A 20883-nucleotide genomic window follows, 5' to 3' on the forward strand; every position below is an offset into this window, starting at 1 on the left:
ACAAACACATGAACCAATTATGACTACAGATATTAAATACAGGCCACTTACTAAGGAATTTCTGTGCTTACAGAGATGGATTTCCCATTTTGTCAAGGTTTACAAATGGGGTTTAAGGCATTTTTTTGGTAGGTTTTTTAAGTCAAGGAGCATTAGGACCAGCTGTAGTTTTTGTCACAAAGCTACACATCCCTTGTCCCCTCTGCAAACATAAATGCATAATAAAGCAAGCTTTTGTTCACTATTGCTCTACAACCATCTCGTCTTTTTAAAGGAAGGTGCAAATGTGCCTCAAAATCCATCAAGTGGGAGCCAATGGTACCACAGCATGTCCAGGCTGGGGAGCACAACAGCACCAGCTGGTGAGGGACCAAAGCACACACTTGGCAATGGGGCAAACTTTGAAGAGATCAGGCAGAACAGGTAGGGGCAAAAGGTCTGGAAAAGGGATTACACAGGTAAAGGGCAGAAAATAAATGTTGTGTTAAGATCTTTTTTAAAAAAAATAGTAACGCCAAATGCAAAACAGATATTCATAAAGAGGCAGCAGTAAATGTTTCTTAGAGACCTAAAGATTTGTATTAAAGTGGATTGTGTGCATGCTTGCTGAGAGTATTATTTTCTTTGTCTACAAAATTATCAGTAAATTATGACAAGTCCCCACAGAAAAAGTCTGACTGAGCCCTCAGTTAGCATGAGAGATCAAAATGGTGAGAAACCACCACACTCAGACACCACCAAAATCCTAAAATACTTCTAGATCAAATACTTATCACCCTTTTGAAAATAGGTGCATAAACACATTACTGACATATTTATTATTATAGAAATCTGGCAGCAAATCAAATTTTAAAAAAGCTTGTCAGGAAGAACCAGCAATGCACTCAGAAGCACTGACCACTTGTGTGCCACTGGTGTGTCTGTACCATGTCACTGTGAAATGTACAATGTGCTCATGGCCTTATCCAAGCCTGACACAAAGCTCCCACTGACTCAAGTTTATCCAAGACTGCACCAGAAAGGTGCACAGAATAACCTGAGGGAGATGTCTGAAAGACCTGCCCCTGTGACATGGGACACACCTACTACTAACACAAATTTAGGAACTACTGGGGCACGATAGATCAAATTTTCATATGCTCATGGATTAAAACTACATAGCACAAAGCACAGCAGAACATTACCTTTAAGACCTTGATGTGACAATTCTGAGTTAGATCAGAAGCAAAAATTTCCTAGAAGAACACAAGGCCAGGTTTAAGCTGAGTGGGCTCTGTTGTAACAGCAATTTCTTAGTAAGAATTATCTTCTCTACATAGAAAATCACAGCATTTCTGGATAGGCATTTCTGCCCCTCCTGTCCTACAGCTTCACTTGAAAGAAGTGCCTTGAAACATGACCATCTGCTGGATGAGAATGATGAACAGCAAGCAGCTTTCAAGGAGGTCGTTAGGAAAGGGAAAAAAATCAGTCTCTTTCAAAACTGAAAGCTTGTTTTACCAGCGTCTCCCCCAAAGAGATCAAAACCTTCAGAAGTCCACTTTAAAAAAGCTACTTAAAAATAGTCCACTTCAAAACAAGAGGATAAGTTTCGTATTCAAATTTTGCAATGCCAAATAGCAATTTCAAAAGATTTATTTTTAAAACACAGAATGGAAACTTGGTCCTCTTCACAAATACAAGGTACACTCACTGTTCTGAAGGAAGATCATGCATTAAGCAGCATTGTTCATTCAAAGAGCAGATTTTAAAGTCAGTTAAGAATGACAGCTAGTAGGGAAGAAAGTATTTTAGATTTCTGAACAATGTTTCTAGTTTATGCTGCTTAGCACTACATCACACCTACAGTAATATGAAAATTGCAAGTGACATGATTATGCTGAGGGCTATGCACAACCTCCAATGATAAATCAGAGTGAAAAATTATACTCTCTTGAATTTTTCATTATAAAAAATTCCAGATTGAGAAGACAGGCTTTCAGGAACAAATTCACAGAAACTAGGCAGGCTGAGACACGCAAACATTTGAAAAATCGTGCACTGCACACACCCATTACACTGAGGACTAAAAGAACTGCATAGATCGAAATGCTGTGTTACCAAGGACAGATAAAGCTCCAAACAGCTTTTAAAACTATGCATTTCATTAACAGTTGCTAAATTTTGTTGTGTAACTAGCCCTACACTGATTTGCAATCTTACAATTTGGTTCTACAGAAAACTTTCATACCTGTTATTAGAACACAAAGTCTGAGAAGCAAAAAAATTAGGCCCCAAGTTTTATTGGTATTATATATAACTTTATTTTATCTTTCTAACAATACTAGCCTAGCTACAAAAACCTCAGCTGGTATTTCTTCTTCTCCACAGGTATTAAAAATGGCAAACAGAAAAGCTTTCAAAGCTTTAGCTGGTACCAAACCACGTGCCAGACAAAAAGGAGTCAATAAAGGTACTCTAGAACACAGTCTTAGCTGAGAAGCAATACAGAATTCCAACTTGATTCAGCTGCTTGAGGAGGTATGGGATCCATCATCTCAGCAGCCTCAAGTCAAATTACTTTCTAACTAGTTAGATAACCTTTGAAATGTATCACTCCACATCACTCCCAGTCCCAGGGACAGTATGGATAATGCCCCTGCTTATTATAGCAGCCAGGATGAATTTGAACTTGCTTTCAACATTTTCTGTTTATTCTTCAATATACAATTTCTTCGTGCCATTAAAAACTATTTACAGTTTGGTTCTGTCCCTTTACTATTACCAAAGTCTGTTTCAAGGATCCAGACTTGTCTCATGTTCTTCAGTTTCATCAGGTAGTTCTTCAGCAGACGCATCACACACATTGTCCTGGCCATCTGCAGGCTGATTTGGCTCATCAGGTTCCCCAGCTGCAATCTGAGTTGTTTCTTCTTCCTCTTCTTCCTCAACTTCCCCATCATCCTCTACATCCATCTCAAACACCCTGATGTGGCGAAGGTTTGAACTTAGCTATAGAGACAGTAAGAAGTTCGTTAATGACTAAATAAGTAAAAACACCAACAGAATTTTAATTGTTGGACAATAGCTTTGAAAATAATCTATCTTTGAAATGGAGGTTTCAAGGGAATTAGCAACTTTTTTATTGCTTTACAGGCTGAGAAGTAAAGCAAGCAGATCTATTACCTTCTGTTAAAGTTTTCCATCCTGTGCTATTAGACAGGTATGAATGACACAGTAGTAGGAGACTATGAGAAAATAATCTATTTGTTAAAAAAAAAAAAGGTAACTTTTAGGTTACCACTTCAGTCAGCACACTTCCTTTAACAGACAGGATTTTTCAGAGATATTGCACTTACCACACAAGAAACTTTTCTAATGCCATTTACAGAAACATACTGAGCTTTCATATTCTCCAGCACTCTCCACTGACCCTCCAAGAAGACAGTACGTGTGGGTATCTCACCACTTCGCTCATCCAGCCTGCAAGGAGAAAAGCACAAAGCTGGTTCACAACAAACAACTGCAGTTCTAAGAAAAAACTTCTGTCTCTTAAGCCTAAATTACATCATATACAACAAGCAGATAAGCCTCTGAAACCATCATAATGCTGCTATGATACTCTAGAGCAGGAGATCCAACTGTAGAGACACAGCATGTTCCAATCGAGTTAAAAACATTACAGCAGGTGAGAAGGGAGTTGTAAAATCTGATATTCCCACAAAAAACAGCTATAGCAGGATGTGGCTTTTCCTCAAACCTTTCCTCTGCACAGAGCAGTTTCTGAGCACAGTCCTGGATGCAGTGCCACCCCTTACACAGAAGTTTGGCCTCCATGACCTTTCAAATATGCATCACTACCCCACTCACAGGGATTGCATGAAGACACTCCCTACCTCTTAACAGCAGCCAGGCTTAGTTTGAATTTGCTCTTAATATTTTCTGCTCATTCTTCAATACACAATATCTTTGTGGCATAAAAAAGTTAATTTACAGTTCAGTGTGGCTCTTTATTTTGAAATAGAAACACAGAGAAGAATGGGAGAGAACTAAAATACTGGATTTGCTGCTTGAACTACATTGGCCTTTGTGTGTGTGTGTTCACTTTCACATGATACTCTCCTCCACCTATACCAATTCAGACAGTGGTACCAGTTCTGATGTTTTAAGGTTCATCTGACAATATTTGTAAGGGTGACCACCAAGGAAAGATCAAGAAACACCTGTGTATTCTTATTACAAGGCAGAGGTATATGAGCATATATGCAGAAAACATCCTAAATTGAAGTATTCTGACTAGCAAAGTCAGCATCTTCTAAAGAAAAGAAGATTTCTGATTCTACAAGGTGTCTTCGGCTGACTCTTGCATTTCATGACAACCAGATACAGAAGTAGTCTCAGGATAAAAAACCCAAACCCAAGCTCCCAAAAACTACAAAACAAACTATTTAGGAAGATTCCATCTCCCCCATCCTAATCTCCTGGCACAAAAAAGAGTATCTGTCCTTAAAATATTTACACGCATACGAAGTATGAGTAACTGTACATAGTTACAATATTTGCTTAATTTGCTTTTCGGTTCTGTACTTTCAGATTTGCTCAAGGTTTTTCAATACCTTTCCATAGAATCCCAAATGAATTTCCCATCTTGGTCCTCATCTGTATATACTGAAGATAAGGGCAGCTGAGCCAAGACTCTCTCCTTCCCCTCTTGTTGAACACTCTCTTTCAGAACTACAGTTACAGTTTCATCATCGTAGAAGTGAGCATCCAAACAACTGTAGCATCTACAGGAAAATAATTTAGAAAGCATCAAGTAATATAAGAGAATGCAGAACTAAAATATTTTAAAGTTGCACAGCACTCATGTTAAAAAGTATTCAGTACTTAACAATGAGCTTTATTGTAAATAATAAAAGAGGTCAGTTGTGCAGCTATGACATTGAACAACAGCCGTAAGTTGGCAGACTCCTGTATCATGCAGGAAAAATTATTCTGAACAGAAAATAAAAGCAACTCACAAAAAATCCTTACTAGCAACCTTCACATTTCAGATGAAACATAAGGAACAATAAACATAAATACCAAAGAAAATTTAGAAATACAGCTGAAGGTACTGAGGGCAAATCACATCCGGCTTTCCTACATGAAAAGGACATGTTTAGTCTATCATATGCCATGTAAGATGGCTACATTCAGGCACACCAAGTTTTATCCTACTTAATGAACATCACAGAGATAAGCAATACTTGTTTACAGCTGTATTTGTTTCTTGCAACAAATGTGTTTCAAGATGTGTTTAAGCTTTAGTTTTCAGCTGGAAAACTAAAATTTACTTGACCTTGAGATGAAGTGCAAAGTAAGATTCACACAACTCTGCAGCTTCATGCACCTGTACCATTTCTTACACCCTGATTCACCCAGGTGAGTGAACTTCAAAGGTAACAATGCAAACAAAAGAAAATCACTAGGAAATATGATCTTTAATTCAGCAATCTACAAGAAAAATCAAATACACTGACCTGGAGTCTGAGCTCTCATTTATGCTGTTGTTCAAGAAGTTTCCAAACTCTACTGCAAGAATCCCATTACTGACAGACCTAGAACAACAGATTTAATTATCTCAGTGACAAAAACCTTTTCCTTCACTAAGAATCCAAAATCTCTAATGGCAACTGTGGTACAAGATGGTGAAAAAGCCTATCTAAACTTAGCACAATACATGGCTACATGCCAAAATTATGTGATTGGTGGATGGGAACCCTTTAGATTCTTCTGCTCCTCAGAAAAAAAGTGACTAATGGAGTAAAATGGAAAACTACATCTAGCTTATGAGATACAGTTCTTTTACTGAATTCCTCAATTGTCCTAGTCTCAGGTTCATTATGTTTCTTGTTAATCCACAGCAAAAGAAGTTAGATTGTTTTAGGAATTGATGAGAGAGAAACTAGAAGTCACCACAAGGCAGTAATTCTGTCATCAGCAGCTTTGAACTGGCAACACAAAAGACAGTTTCACCATGTGCTTTCCTTAGCAGTAAAAGTACTTTACAAATTCCCACTCCATCGCAGTCTCACCCAATTCACTGTCTCCTCAAATTAAATGGCAGATTACAAAAATCAGTATTTTACAGAGAGGAGGAGTTTTTGTTGTTTTTAAACCTAGCTTACTTCAGCCATCCCACTGATAGAATGCAGCTTGAACAGTTGCATCAGCACCATCGTAGTGTAACAAATCACATCAAGGTATACAAACTCCTGAAGGTAACAGATCCATACCCCAAAAGAGATGCACTCTATTTAATGCACCTCTGAGAGCAGTCCCCATATTTCCAAAAGTATTAAATTGCAGACTTCAAGGCATTAATCAAAGAATACTATTTACAGTAAGACAAAGTAAGACAAAGCAACACTGGAAGCAGGATTCCCAGTAATTTTTCAGAAGTTTGCATAAATAAGTAGTTCTGTGAGCAGTAATCTAATGGAGTCTGAATTTTTCCTTATCCCAGAACCATCTTGGGTCTTGAGATTAGATTTTCTGAGTCTGATAAAACATGAATTTCTGCTGCAGTTTCCTGCTGCACTTCTTAATGCACTCCTCATTTTCTCTAGTATCCAAGAAAGACTCTATTCATGGTACTCATTCCTTATTTTTACAAATAGATTTGAATTGCAACTGACTGTACAAATGTGGCAAAGCTCACCCTCCTTTTGTCTCACCTGGAAGTATCAGTATGTCTCCTCAAAATGTGTATTTTAGAAATAGAATTTTCTAACATGGTGAAGAGAACATAATGTAAATTAGATGTTTTGTCATTCCACCTGCAATGTGGGGGAAGAAATGAAAATTTAGATCAAGTTTTAATAACTGGTAAACTACATGGAACAAGAATAGCATCATACTTACAGAAATGGTAATTTAAATAACTGAGGTGTGGAATCTTCACTGCAAAGGAAAGACAAAGCAGTTTATAAAATGCTACTCATGCATGAGTTTCAGTTGCAAATTTCTTTAGCTGCTTTTAGTAATGAAATACCTTCGAGAAATTTTGTAGAGAGACATGCAGACTGCTTGATGCACTGACTTTCCAATTACATCCTGACAAATATAATAAAAATAGGCCATAAAATACAGGCAGTTATTCATAATTATGCATCTTTTTAAGACAAAACAAACCCCAACCAACCAAGCAACCAACCAGCAAGCTCTGAGTACATCTGAAAGAAAATTCCACCAATATTTATCCTGGAATAAATATCCCTAATGCAAACACTACTGTCACTTCATACACTTGTTTCATGTTTCTCCATGTTAGACTAATGTATTGCCAACTAAGACAGTTAACTGCTACACAGCACATACACACACATAATTAACATTATAACCAGATCCCAAAATTGTGTGAACAGTGTATGTTAAACAAAAAAATCCCCCATTGTGCTTTCCCTGGCCAAGGGCTTGAGATACCCCAGCAGTGAAGCTGGACTATACCTTAACTGTAGGCACTCAAAGGCAAAGATTAAAGCTTCAGGCCTTGCAAAGCATGACTGCTACCTTCAGTTGACTACCATCCCTAAAAGAAAGTAATTTTTAAAAACCGAACTTACTGCTGGCTTTTGTAAACACTGATCAATGACTCCTTCCATTTGCCTTTTGACAAAATGCAGTGATTTCTCAGGATAGTAGGGAAACAGAAGTGGGCTTTCTGTAAATAGACAAAGTCAATTTTAAAAATGGTTGTGTCTCTATAAAAACATATTATACCATTTTTATCTCTAAAACTAGATTTTCTAAAGACTGTTTTCCAAACAAAAATGCTGCCATTTTCCCCCTTTTTATTGAAATAAATAGGCAGAAAAAGGTAACTGTGGCAAATTCTATCATAAGCAGCTTCTGCTGTCAAGGTTTTAGAGTCTTTGGTTTCTAGAATTAAACTAGAATAATTGTCAACATCTGCTCATTGTAGTCTCTTACTTCTTTTTCACCACGAATTAACAAAACAGTCTCTGACTCCAGTGAAAGGGAACAAGTTAGGACTCCCCCCAGGTATAACCTAAGCATAACTATTACTTTCTTGAATTGGAATTAAGATATCCTAAAATAGACCTCCTCTGGGATTCCTTCTGAGCCAACACTTCTGAGATGGGTACAGAAAAGATGGGGAACTCCCAGTATCCACAAAATGGTAACTGATTGGGTAAGCAGCTACATAAACCCTGTGCAAAATAACAAGGCCCATTTGTTTTATTCCACTTGGATAAAGATGAATGGAACTCATAAGCATGAAAAAAGATAACTCTTCTGCATTTGTTACTTTCTACGCATATCTTGCATTCACTTCTTTTTCATGAAAGCATATTACCTTTAAGATGAGTACTATCTTTAAGGAAGTTAAACCACTGGTTTCCCTCTGTATTAGGTGGTGATACAAGGTCATCATCTTCATCTTTCAAGTACTAGAAAAGAAACACACATTTTTAAGATGACAGTTGAAGAATAGGGAACATTAGAATTCACCTTCACTATTGCCTCTAGTGAATATAATAAACATTTCCTGTTAAACTAACATGCCATAGTCTTAAAACTAAATATTGCACTCCAACTAGAAACAATAAGAAAAATCAACTGCTGTTTAAGATCACATGCTGGTATTTTCCTAAGAAACTGATTTTTAAATCAAGTCTGAACACAAATGTTTTGAAATGCACTGATTAATGCCATACAGACAACAAACACATCCATTTTGCTGAAGCTGGCTTTTAGAGTTTTACTGCTGCAAAATGTTTTTGTCTTTTCCTAAAAATACATCATGTGTAAAGTGAAACTACAAGGTTTTAAACCCTCATTTCCCTAAATAATAAGGGGAAACAATTTACTCTCTTTTACCATTACTGGTATGTACAACACAGAGCAAAAGGGCCAGGGAAGAAAAGTGGACACAGCTTTAAAAGCTTCTCTATCTAAGGATTTTCTCATTTACTCTTTTTGCATTTATTCCTTAGTTCTTTACCTGGCCAACTCTCTCCACATTGAAGTATTTTCCTTTACGATTGTAAAGTTCTGGTGCCTAAAAAAATAATGCAAACAAACCCATTATTTACATATAAAAATAATAACAAGTAGTGAACAAAAAGATGATCAAATTATTTTAGTCTAGGATTTTTTAGACGCAGCTATTGTCAGCAAAAATACAGTCAAATCATGTACTTTGAAAACCAGTATCACTGACCTCATTGAAATGCTCAGTAAGAAAATCAGCAACAAAAGTGATATCTTTTTGAGTCATCTAAAAGGAAAAAAAACAGTGAGAAAAGCAAAGGTAAGAAATACATTTCAATGAGCACAGAACACACATTCTATAGGCTGCACAAGCACAGCTCCCTCAGCCTGTACTCACAGGGCAAATGTTCCAGCCTCCAACCTATTTGGGAATGCTCGCTGAACTCATCCCAGATCATTCTTGTCTTGTACAGGACGGTCCCAAACTGGAGATGTAACCGACAAGTGCTAAATAAGGACAGTAACTACTTCCCCTGACCTCCTGGCCATACTCTCATTACTACAGCTGTGGTCACTCTCCCCTGCCCTTTGTCAGGGCACTACTGGCTCATGCCCAGCGTGCATCCCATATCATCTTGGCACAACTGACATCTTCCCAGCTGCATGGGCTCCAGCACTGCACTCACAAGGGGTTAGCCCACCCCACAACAGAAACTTGCATTTTCTCATTCATGAACTGCAGGAGGTCCCTACTGTCCATTCCTCCAGCCTATCTATTTCTGGAAGGTACCTCTGCCCTCAAGTAAGGGCAGGGTGATGATGGCTGCAGATTTGATGCAGGTATTATATTACTATATTATTGTGTTATTTTATATTCCCTCTCCTTTACTGGGGCATTGATAAAGACATTAAAATCTCACTCTGGTTAACTTCCTCATTTAGTGCACATAAAGAGCTGCTATACAGAGGCCTTGCATACCCAGAGTACTAAATGCAGTAGTGTTAACAAAGAAAACAGAAAAAGTAATTTATGCACAACAGCATATTAGTGTGAATGTGCAGGCATCAACTTTCTCAAAAAAATGACACAGACACTGCCCTTCAAGTTCTGGAACAAAAAGAAACCTTTAATTCTGCTTTGAAGATGAGCAGAATATTGAGGCTATCACCATTTATCAGAAAATGTTACTATTACCTTGTTCAGCTCTGGAAGCACATGATCTTCTGACATCCTCAACATGGCTGAGGGAAAAATTATATTCTTATTGCATTAATATTTTAAGACTGTTTTTATTTTTTAATTTTAATTTATTTTTTTTAATTTTAGTTTTATTAATACTTTAATAATGTTTTCCTAATATTCTTAATTTTTCCCGTGTATGTAATAAGACTCTGCTGTTAAAAAAGATTCATTCACTAGAAGCAGAAGAGCCTGGAATGAAGAATTACAAACTGAGACTGAAATTAAGTCTCTCTAGTCTAACTAGCTTACATTACAAATCTTGAAGAATTTTTATCTTTAATATTTTCCAACCTCATTCTGCACTGTACAAGATTGAAACAAAATTATTACAAAAAGGGCTCGTAAGAATTTGTTCATGTCCATACTAAGAGTACTAAAATGGATATATGTAAAATACATGAAAACTGTCATGCTCAGAAAAGTGTGTTTTAAGATAATTGCACAGAATTAATTTTAAATCTGCATGGCTTGGATAAAGTTCTCTATCTAGTCTGAAACCAAACAAACAGTAAAAAAAGCATTATGATGGAGAACTTCAATAGTTCTGTTTTCTGCAATTCTTAAAATTAGAACTATTATATTCCTGCTACTAACTGCTAACACTGCTTATCTGATGCTTTTACAGTATCTGGTAATACCACTTAGTTTTTGTAAAATAGTTCTAAAAAGATCAAACAGAAGTTATAAACTTATTCAGAAATACTTTATAAAAATAAGCAGTGTAAAATACAGCGTGCTTCATTTCCTTTTAACATTTTCTCTGCAGCTACACAGACACAATTGAAGGTGGCTACTAAGTGCATGTGGACATTCTGAGACTGTTTAAAGCTATGCAGAAGATTACAAGTAACTAGGCTGCCACAGGAGAAAACAACAAGTAACAGAGTAAAAGAGAATTAGTCTTTACTTCAAATCTGATGTAGACTAAAAAAAGTCATTTATTTTTCTCTAAATCAAGATCAGCAAATTGCTCATGAAGCAGAAAAGTTTGGAGCAGCATACCAGGTCAAGTATATACAATACCCACTCTACATATACTAAATTTAATTGAGAAACTGAGAATTTATAATCAAAACTGTCTTTAATATTGTAATTACTCTTGCCTCATCAACTATATTCCTTTACATGTCCAGAAATTTTCTATGATAGCAAAAAATAGATGGTTATAACTAAGATTGGCCTAGTTACTTGCCTGCATTTCAATATAAAACAGATACTGGATGATTACTATATGATCAATCTTACCAACATAGAGCCATCGAAAAAATGCCTTGAAGTTTTTCATACTACTGTCGATCACTCTAAACATGGAAAACAAGAAAAGAAATTACAATATCTGACTGTCACAAGCTGTTCAAGGCTTAACAGAGGAAAGGCCACAAGCACTGTCAGTTTTTCTCAAAATGCCCAATGCAATGTTTCAAGACTGTTCTTCTGGTATGAGTCTGACATGCAGTGAGACAAGATGAAAGCTCACCACCAACACAGGAGTCATGCTCTCCCAACCTCCTCAGTTCCCAGCCCATCAATCTCCTCCAATACAAGACTGAATAGGAATGATTTGTAAACTCTGCAGACTTTATACTTACTGAAGCAGCTCATTTGCCTTCAGGATGAAAGAACCAACAGCAGTGATAGCCTCTGTAAAAGAAGCTAACTATTATTATTAAGCTTTCAAAAGTGAAATCAGAGCAGGTAGATAGCACACACTACTGTACCGTCAATTCCAGCTGCATCTAATCCCAGAGACTCGTATTTTTGTTTCCATAAAGCCATTCCTTTCAATTCACTCAAGTGGTATAAAAGTGCCTCAGAGCCACTAGGAAGGCAGAGGAAAGAAGTATGACATTTTATTCACCCTCTGGAAATTCAGTGGTCTGCTGCATGATACATTTTTATCATCTAATGCGTGAAGTGCAAAGCTTTATAAGGTAGTTGTCATGAACAAGAGGTAAGATATCATTTCAGAGAAAAGTAGGTACTGTCCCAGTGACACAAACTTAGTGTGAATATTTGCCATAGATCCCATAAAACACACCAGGCAGCAATTTACAGATGATGCATCATGGAGATTGCTCAAAATACTTCATTAGTTCTCTACTATGCAATAGTAAAATAATACATTTTCCCATGATTACAGTCTCCATACCAGCACACCTACATAAAAAGCACCGCCAAGACAGCATATTGTCTTTTAGCAGAGCATATAATATGCCATTTTATCTATAATTCATTGGAAATTCCGTGACTTACCTCTGCAAATGACTTATAACCAACTTCTGTATACTGGAATAGGAAGACTCTATGGACTGACCAAGTTTTTTTAAACCCTGTTAATAAAGAAATACAATCATATAGTAATGTTCTATTAACATAGAAGTTATTAAAAGATATTGAAATAGATTCGTTTAGTATGTTTAAAAATATGTTAACATACCTTTACTGTCAGTTGGTTCATTAGTAATGCCTGAAGTTCCAGACTGAAGAAGGTGGGGAGAGAACCAAATAGGCATTTAATTTTGTGTTTCAACATCAAGTGCAAAGGCAAACTCAGATAAAACAACAGTAACTACCTTGCTTTTCCCCATAACAACAGCTGCATAAACTCATCCTGAACAGAAGTGGTTGTATTCTTTTCCTGTCAGTCAAAATGATTGAAATAAGATTGGTGAAGAGATTAAGTCCAGGCTACCAAATTATCTCACAAACACTCCATATAAAGTATTTCAAAGAACCCATCCATATCTTCGAATGTTGAAATCAGACTACTGATCACTGAAAATTTTCTGATCACTGAAATTCTTCTAGGATTTTAAGTTATTTTTCAGCTGCATTACCCAATAAAAATTCTAAACAGTTTACCATCACCAAGATTCTATTTTAAAAAATAAATAAATTACGTGATTCATTAACTTCTAGCCATGGTCAATGAACACAAAATTTAAGCAAATCCAATTGCATCTTAAACATGGATAATTATATGTGTTCTACTGAATTAGGCTGCAAGTGTTGTTACTGACCATTTACAGTAATCAGTTTACCAATTACTTAAGTATAAAGAGCACAACCTTAAATACAAAACAACTGATCAACAGCTGGGAAAGCTGAAAGCTGTGATTTTTTAAAAATTCAGAATAAATAGAAGTATCACAAGACAATTTTGCTTGATTGTATGGAGGTACCTTCAGCATCAGAGCACTTGACACACAAGAGCTTCCAGGCCATCCCTGAACTTAGAGATTATTATCTGGAGGCATCATGCTTAAACATTAAGATATGCAGTAGACTAACAAGAACAGAACTACTGCAAAAAGTGTTTTTCCTAAAGGATGATTAATCCTAGAGTACCTGTACAAACTTTGTTAGTCGTGAGTCCATCTGCATCAGTATTTCTTCCCATGCTTCACACATGCATGTCAATGACAGCTTTATATACTGTAATACAGAAAGTGGGATTAGTATTATTTCCTTCCTCCCCTTCAACAACACTTTCAAAAAATGGTTGTTACAATATAAAGGGAAGATATACTGTAGATCTTACATACAATTTATTATCAAATTCCAAGTTGGAGCTTTATATTTACTTAAAATAAACTCAAGCTTCCCACTAGAAAACATTTAATTCACTTGCATTAGAACATCAAAGCCTGCAGAACCACAAGACTGAAAGGATGGTGTAACACAACTGTACCTGTAACAGAGTTGAAATGTGAGTAAACTTCCGGGCCATTCGAGTTACCTCAGGTAAGTAACTTGATAATAGACTAGTGTCCAACTATAACAAATGAAAAAAGCAATGGTTAACAGATGATTTGTCTTTTAACAATATATAGATTACAAAAATTAAAAGACAGACGGAAGGACCCACAGAAAATCTCTTAGTTCTCAATTCCTTAAGGTTGATTTTAAGAGGAAAATGCATTTAATTCAAAGAAGCAATAACTATTTTTAATACATCTATAAGGTTTAATACATCTGATAAGGTCCCACATTTTGGAGCTCTAACAGTAAGAATTTTAAAGATGACTGATAAGATAGGATAACCAAAAGCATTGTTGTTATGCCTTTGTGTGCAGAATGAAGAAAATCTGAATAATTGTAACTGTAGTTGAATAAATTTATGTTATTCTAAAAGTAGTATTTCAAAAGAATGCCCCAGATCACCACTGTCAGTCTCATCAGTGAAACTGTATGTTAACATCATAAATTCAAAAGCTAAACTGGAGTTAACTTCAGAATGACTGGAACTAGTAGTTTTTTCTGCAAATAATGGGAAAGCAATAAAGCTACCAGAATGTAATTTTAAAAGAAGTTTTACTTTTAAAAAACATTTTAAAATTACTTTACTTGCCTGAAAATACGTTATCTCTGCTTCGCTGTCTGAAGAGCTTTGTATCTCTGTAATAACTGACAGTGATTTCAAATCACTAGACAAACACAGTCCACGACAAGACCCTGCCACCTGAAGGATTCCAGTTTACCAGTTAATAAAACATTCAATTTTCTCTAAGACATATTTACTTCTCTAACACATTGACATACAAAGATGACTGTGTTCAATGACATGTAAAAATGAAGTGTAATTTTCACCTGTTGCTCAGGAACAAACCCACTTTCTTTATTGCATTTATTGTATTAAAAGCAGACTTTGAAACAAGGTGCTAAATTCCCCAGTTAAAAGTTACAGTTATGTCTTTCCATCAATAACCAACAACCCAATCAATTAGTTTCTTTAATTTCAGCAGTTTCACTTATGTGTAAGTAAGCATAGGTATATTTTTACTCAATTAAGCAGTAGTTTGTTATATTATGAAGAAAAAATATGGAAAGGAACCAAGCATACCCCATTCACTGTAGCAATCTTGAACATTCCATAAGCATGTATCTCAAGAAATCCTGAGCTGCCACCAAGAACAAGAGCATTAAGTCTATAAAAATAGAAGAATGTGTCGGTCAGCATACTGAAAAAAATTTGAATGCACACAGATACAATTTTTAATACTTAAACACCATCCCTTTAATAATGTTCCTCTAAAGAATCACTGCATAAAGGAAACAGTTGCAATTCAAGAAATTTAAAAACAAATAAACAAATTAGCTCAGATTTTATTGATAAAACTTGCCTCTATCTAACATTTACATTAAGAGTTTACTACATCAATTACTACACTAACTGAGAGAATAGGGAAAAAATAGCACAGTTTAATCAGAGAGTCCTTTTTCACTGAAAGTAATAAATCTCTAGTGACCCTCCCCTTACCAAAGCTGGCTGGAAAGCATTATTAGAAAGCTACTTCGAATTACTCTGATTATATGCAGAGTGAGTTTGTCACACTCACTGGGTACTCCTCAGCACCTCAAAGGCAATGAACATTTGAAATAGATCCAGCAGCAGTAACAGCCACAGGAGTAACAACAGCATCAGAAACAGAAATCCAGTTCAAAGAATACAATCTGACACAGACAGGTCTATGTTTTGCTCACTTATTAACACATATGTGATACAATGGCTTGAAAAAAAGCCTACAAATACCAGAAAATCAACTTCTACCTGTTACATATCTAAATAAATATACATTGAAGCAGAATGTTTCTGCTAAAGCCAACAGAGAACTTAGAAAAACAGTATCTTAAAAACTTTTGGTTTGATTAACTGAGCAGATGAAGGGAACAGAGAATTCACAAAGCTCATCACCACAGGCAGCTCACTCTCTCTCAAGCAAGGATATTCTACTGTAAGAAGTGCTACCAAGTTTTAAAAAGGAGTAACTGGTGACAGAGATGCAGATTTGAATTAAGGAGGGTGGTTCTGAGTGGTGAGACTGTAAGGAACAGTGAAATAGTAAAAACAAGGCAGAGACATTAAGTGCCCTCCTCAAAAAAGCAGCACAAGGCACTGCACAAAGCCAGTCTCTGTTAAATTACACTTCCACCAGCTGCCCTTCATGTGTTTCCTAATAACAGATGCTTAGTTTTAAGTAAGACTGATATGGCTAATTTCAGAGCTGCTTTTAAATTTATATTTGTCACACTCATACAAAACCCCACAAATTCTCTGTATAGAACAAGCATTCACAAATGTCTACAAGACCAGCTTATGTAACACATAAATCAGCCTTCAAATGCACCCCAAGAAATCTGCTAAGAAAAAGAAGATATGACACCAACAGCAGTTGCTGATAAAGTGCCTTATAATCCCTCTAAATCAAGGGGAAAAGGTGACTGATGGAAACTTTAATATAGACTTTGAACTTTATCTCTGTACTTAAAAAAAACACATTCCATATAATTTCTCTGAGACTTTAAAAACAATTATAACTTAACAGTAAACTTAATTATCCATTATTTTATACCTCTAAAAAAGCGACCAAACAAAAAACCTCAACCAACAACCCACAACCAGAATTTACCTGACATCACCCAAAAGCTTCATAATCTCATCTGACTTTTCTTCACTGAAAATACAAAACATGTGATTAGGGCTTATGTAGCTTGTCTCAATACCAGAAAACAAAATAAAATTAAAAAATAGAGAGTTGTAACATGACAATTTCTTACCTGAAAATTTTTGCAGTGGTACTGTAACTGAAAAGAAAATAATTACTCTCAGTAACAATGATCAGATGTCTGTAGCGCATTAAGGATGAACACCCAAAATAATGACAACAAATGACAAATGGTATTTCCTCAAGCTTACTAGTGTAACACTTACTTTTTTGGTAGTGCTGGTAATTTAGGCAAAAGGAGGTTTGATTCATCTTCAGCATTGTAAAAGGAAGTGAGAACACTGAAAAAGACATAATACTGTCTTTATTACCCAAGCTGTAAAAATGAGAAGAGGCTTTCTTTTCAACTCCAGAGTTAAGAGTATAATATAATTATACAATTATGTTAATATATAATTATATTATATATATCATAATTAATACATAAGCAACTGTAAGTACATAACTCAATGCATTATGCATATTGAAATTAAAAACATCAGAGGACAGTCCTTTATGGGACCTTCAATAACTTATCAAGTGATCAAATTAACAAAAGAACTGAAAATATTATTTTTATTTCCAGTGAACAAAGTTTGTATCTGCTGGCTCAGAGGCTTGTGACCACATCCTTCATTACCTGAAATGCTGTTACTGTCAGAGGCTTTCTGTTTAAACTCTCTCCAAACCTGTACTACAACCTACCCATACCTCAAAACAGCTAAAGACATAATGCAGTGAGAGGAAGATCAAAGCACAATACTTCATATCACATCTTAGATATGTCAGAAGGATGAGATTCCCCATAAGAACTTAAGCCTATCCCTGCCAGGAGAAGAATGTTAATGTGGTTTAAGACAGTGGTTTCTTGCTATTTTAAGACTGATGCTTACTGGAGGTGTTTGGGGGACATCTTCAAGTCAGGAGCTTACATCATCTGCCTCCTTTAAATAAATGTTTTATTTAACTGCATTCTCACACTGCAATGAGGTGAATATCAGAGGTTTCTTTAAGACACCAGAAATAGGGACCATGATGTCCTCCAGGTCACAAGTGCTGCTGAGAATTGTTCAATCACACAGAGTTCATGGTCACTAGGGATACTCTGACTTCCTGAACAACAGAATTGCCAATGGAATTGGATGTAACAACAAAGACAAAACATGAAAGATGTAAACACCAAAACAATGATCTTGAAAACACAGGAGAAAGATTTAAATATAATACTTATTCTGACTAACAAAATAGATGAACATATAATTTCTATACTTAGATTAATAAATTGATTGATATTGAAGCAAACTGGATCATAAGACAGACCGTACATGCTAACACTAGATTAAGCAGCTCTTAAGGAGAAGCACAAGATCATGCTGAAATTTAATGTATCACCCAAAGAACCACAAGACTAAGGTATTAGCACTAAAAATAAGCATATGAAAAGTGTCTATTCTAAAAAATTGAAAATTTTAGCCAAGTGATGAAAAAACCCCACAGCTGTGGACTGTATTACTTTATGTGACTGCTTGTAACATTCCAAGTATAAATTATCAGTAGGGTGGCATTACATACCCTATGACTTACTTCTTTTCAGACTCACCTGCTTTCCTCAGTTACTTCCATCCAATGCATGTATGTAATAGATAAGTCCACAGAGAAGGAGTGCAAGCTTTCAGGTTTTTCTACATCACACAGAATAATCCGCTTGGTATCAGCAAGGCCAAAAGCCAAAACTACAGAAAGACAAGTAACATGTATAAATAACCAATGTGCAAAACTCTGTATCTTACCCTGACCTAAAACTCAACATGCTTCTAATACTTCTAACAATAGTTCTGATAGAGGCCTCCAATTTTGCAGATGAGTCCAATACTATATATAACATTGTCCAGCAGAAAGGTTCAGTGGACAAAAATCACAAATTACAAGTTGCTAAGCAACTTTTGCAGCACTTTCTTCATCCATAATAGCAAACAGGCAGAGGTTTCTGTATGTACTTCCTTATAATCATAGGAAATCAGCTTAAAAAGAAGTTTCTTAAACTCTTCAGATGCCATCATAAAACAATATGGGTAGTTTTTATCCACATGTCATGGAAGAAGATTGCTCCCATTCTCCCACTTCCAGGGAATAAAAATGAACTGATTTCTGGCATAAGTTTATTGAGCTACTAATTTCAACATTATTTCTATTAATATGGAAATGGCTTTTTTTTTCTTCTCTGGTCTAGAATTAGAGCAATTTTAGCCTATGAAGGTTTGCCTATGCTAAGTAAGCTAAGCTCTTCAATCAATCCTGATCAGACAGCTTCTTTCTCAGTAAACTTTGTAGTTCATACAAAATATCCTGTTTAGTTAGTAGGTTAAACTTTTGCTATACCCTGAAAAGCAGCATTTGGGACATAAATCTGGCTTACAAATCTTTCTTGCAATTGCATTCAACAGTGTTAATCTCTCTATTACTGTGAATGAACCTACATAAAATTAAGCCACCCTTTTCTTCAAACACAGTTTACTTGAAAATTTCCTTCACAGATAAGAAGTATCATCCTTCATGATTTCCCATGGGGTTTTATTGCACCATATCACCTCATATACTTAGCATTACTTTTGCCATCTGGTCTCCAAGCAAGAGCAGTCACTTCTTTTCCTGTATTTTCATTTGGAGGCAAACTCCACACACGTTGAAAGTTTGCAAGTCGATGAAGTAAAACCTACAAAGTAAATGCATTAAAGACAAACTTAAACCACATTCTCCCCTTAATGAAAGTTTGTAAATCAGTTCAAGATGCACAGTTTTTTTACCAGTTTTTAATTACTGTGTCTTAAGCACCATCTGCTTCTGTAACAAATGATTCACTCCTATGTTATTCTAGAGGGCAGCACACGGTTTACAGCGGTACAGAGAAATAAGTTGAGCCTTGCATAAGAATAAAACCTCCTAATCAACAAGGGTTACCCATCACCTCTCTAGCAAACAACCTGAAAGCACAAGTCTTGTCTTTATGCCCGATCACATATTGCAGCTCCAGGGGAAAAAGTACTCAAAAGTAGATTTAATTTAAATAGGAACGTTCATGCACTTTAAAAGCTCATAAACAAGCAACGAGCACATAATATGTGAATTTGTCCGGAAATCCGAATGCAAAAAAATGAAGGAGCAGTACGTATTAAGACGCTTGATTTTAAAAATTGCTATCCCTAAATGCTGGTCAGCCTTACGAGAAACATGCCCCAAGTAACAGCAAAGGCATCTGGGCCTGCAGAAAGAGGCAGCACCCGTCCCTCCCGTGCTCCTTCCCCGGCACCCGCACTCACCTCCCCCGCTCGGTTAGCCAGGGCGATGAGGTCCCTTTTGGGGGACCAGGACATGAACACGACCTCCTGTGGCAGCTGCTTCTCGCCCACCTGCCTGAAGGCGGGCATGGCTGCGGAGCTCGGCCGCGACCCGCCGGGCCTCGGCTCCCGCTTCCGGGGGCGGCACTTCCCGCCGCGGCGAGGGAGGCAAGGAGCGGGCCGGGCCTGGCTGCGGGGCGGAGCCGTGTGGGTGATCCCGGCAGCGGGGCGGGCCTCAGGAGCCGTGAGGGTAATCCCTGGAGCGGGACGGGCTCCGGCAGCTGTGAGGGTAATCCCTGGAGCTGGGCCGGCCTCGGGAGCCGTGAGGGTAATCCCTGGAGCGGGACGGGCCCCGGCAGCTGTAAGGGTAATCCCTGGAGCGGGACGGGCCCCGGCAGCGGGACCACCGCAGCACCGAGGCCGGGCGGGCGCAGGGAGGCAGGTCAGGCTCTTCCCCCTCCGCTCATTTACTATTTCCTACTAAATAAATTACTTTTTTCTTTTTGATGCCCGTTTTCCATTTGGAGAGAAATTTTTAAAAAGTCACAAGCCATCCTGTGAGGCGAGTGTAACTAACAGACTGAATTCCTAGAACTCGTGCTTTTCCATCACCTACCCTCACTTCCTCCCTTACCCCACGTCCTTCAATACTAACATAAAATCAGAGCATCTGCCAGTACCTCACCTCTCAGCAGTAAGCCCCTTAACGTCCAACACCCACCAAATTAGATAAATAGCTAATCCTAAATACAAAATTTATCACATTATGCAAATACATGGTAAGGGCTAAGTAGTAGTTCACTTAGTTGTTTTGGGGTTGTTGGGTTTTTTTTATACCAGT

At 36.9% G+C, this 20883-nt stretch overlaps 1 protein-coding gene across 2 annotated transcripts; it reads right to left on the bottom strand.

The window, feature by feature from the left end:
- Nucleotides 1-1619: 1619 nt before the first annotated feature.
- ANAPC4 (anaphase promoting complex subunit 4) lies at nucleotides 1620-20191 on the bottom strand. Of its 2 annotated transcripts, XM_015624109.3 has the most exons (28): nucleotides 20025-20191; nucleotides 19315-19420; nucleotides 18308-18440; nucleotides 16935-17009; nucleotides 16781-16807; nucleotides 16633-16677; nucleotides 15066-15150; nucleotides 14574-14684; nucleotides 13914-13997; nucleotides 13571-13657; nucleotides 12796-12860; nucleotides 12660-12702; nucleotides 12476-12552; nucleotides 11941-12041; nucleotides 11812-11863; nucleotides 11468-11523; nucleotides 10175-10221; nucleotides 9209-9265; nucleotides 8990-9046; nucleotides 8342-8435; nucleotides 7587-7684; nucleotides 7016-7077; nucleotides 6886-6924; nucleotides 6699-6800; nucleotides 5502-5579; nucleotides 4596-4766; nucleotides 3339-3462; nucleotides 1620-2991 (listed from the first exon to the last, which is right to left on the bottom strand). In XM_015624109.3, the coding sequence occupies exons 1-28, from the start codon at nucleotides 20130-20132 to the stop codon at nucleotides 2776-2778; spliced, it is 2400 nt and encodes a 799-aa protein (XP_015479595.1). In that variant the 5' UTR covers nucleotides 20133-20191; the 3' UTR covers nucleotides 1620-2775. The 2 variants fall into 2 exon arrangements, with proteins under 2 accessions (XP_015479595.1, XP_033369437.1); XM_033513546.1 differs by lacking the exon at nucleotides 14574-14684 and having other exon boundaries at nucleotides 20025-20188.
- Between the last annotated feature and the right edge of the window lie 692 nt (nucleotides 20192-20883).

This window comes from Parus major, chromosome 4, assembly GCF_001522545.3.
Source record: "Parus major isolate Abel chromosome 4, Parus_major1.1, whole genome shotgun sequence".
Classification (NCBI taxonomy): Eukaryota; Metazoa; Chordata; class Aves; order Passeriformes; family Paridae; genus Parus; species Parus major.

Coding starts and splice junctions, on each gene's coding strand:
- ANAPC4 (XM_015624109.3), bottom strand. CDS start 20,132: ATGCCCGCCTTCAGGCAGGTGGGCGAGAAGCAGCTGCCACAGGAGGTC. Junction 6,801..6,885: donor TTATTTAAATTACCATTTCT/GTAAGTATGATG, acceptor CCCACATTGCAG/GTGGAATGACAAAACATCTA. Junction 4,767..5,501: donor AATGAGAGCTCAGACTCCAG/GTCAGTGTATTT, acceptor ATTTTCCTGTAG/ATGCTACAGTTGTTTGGATG.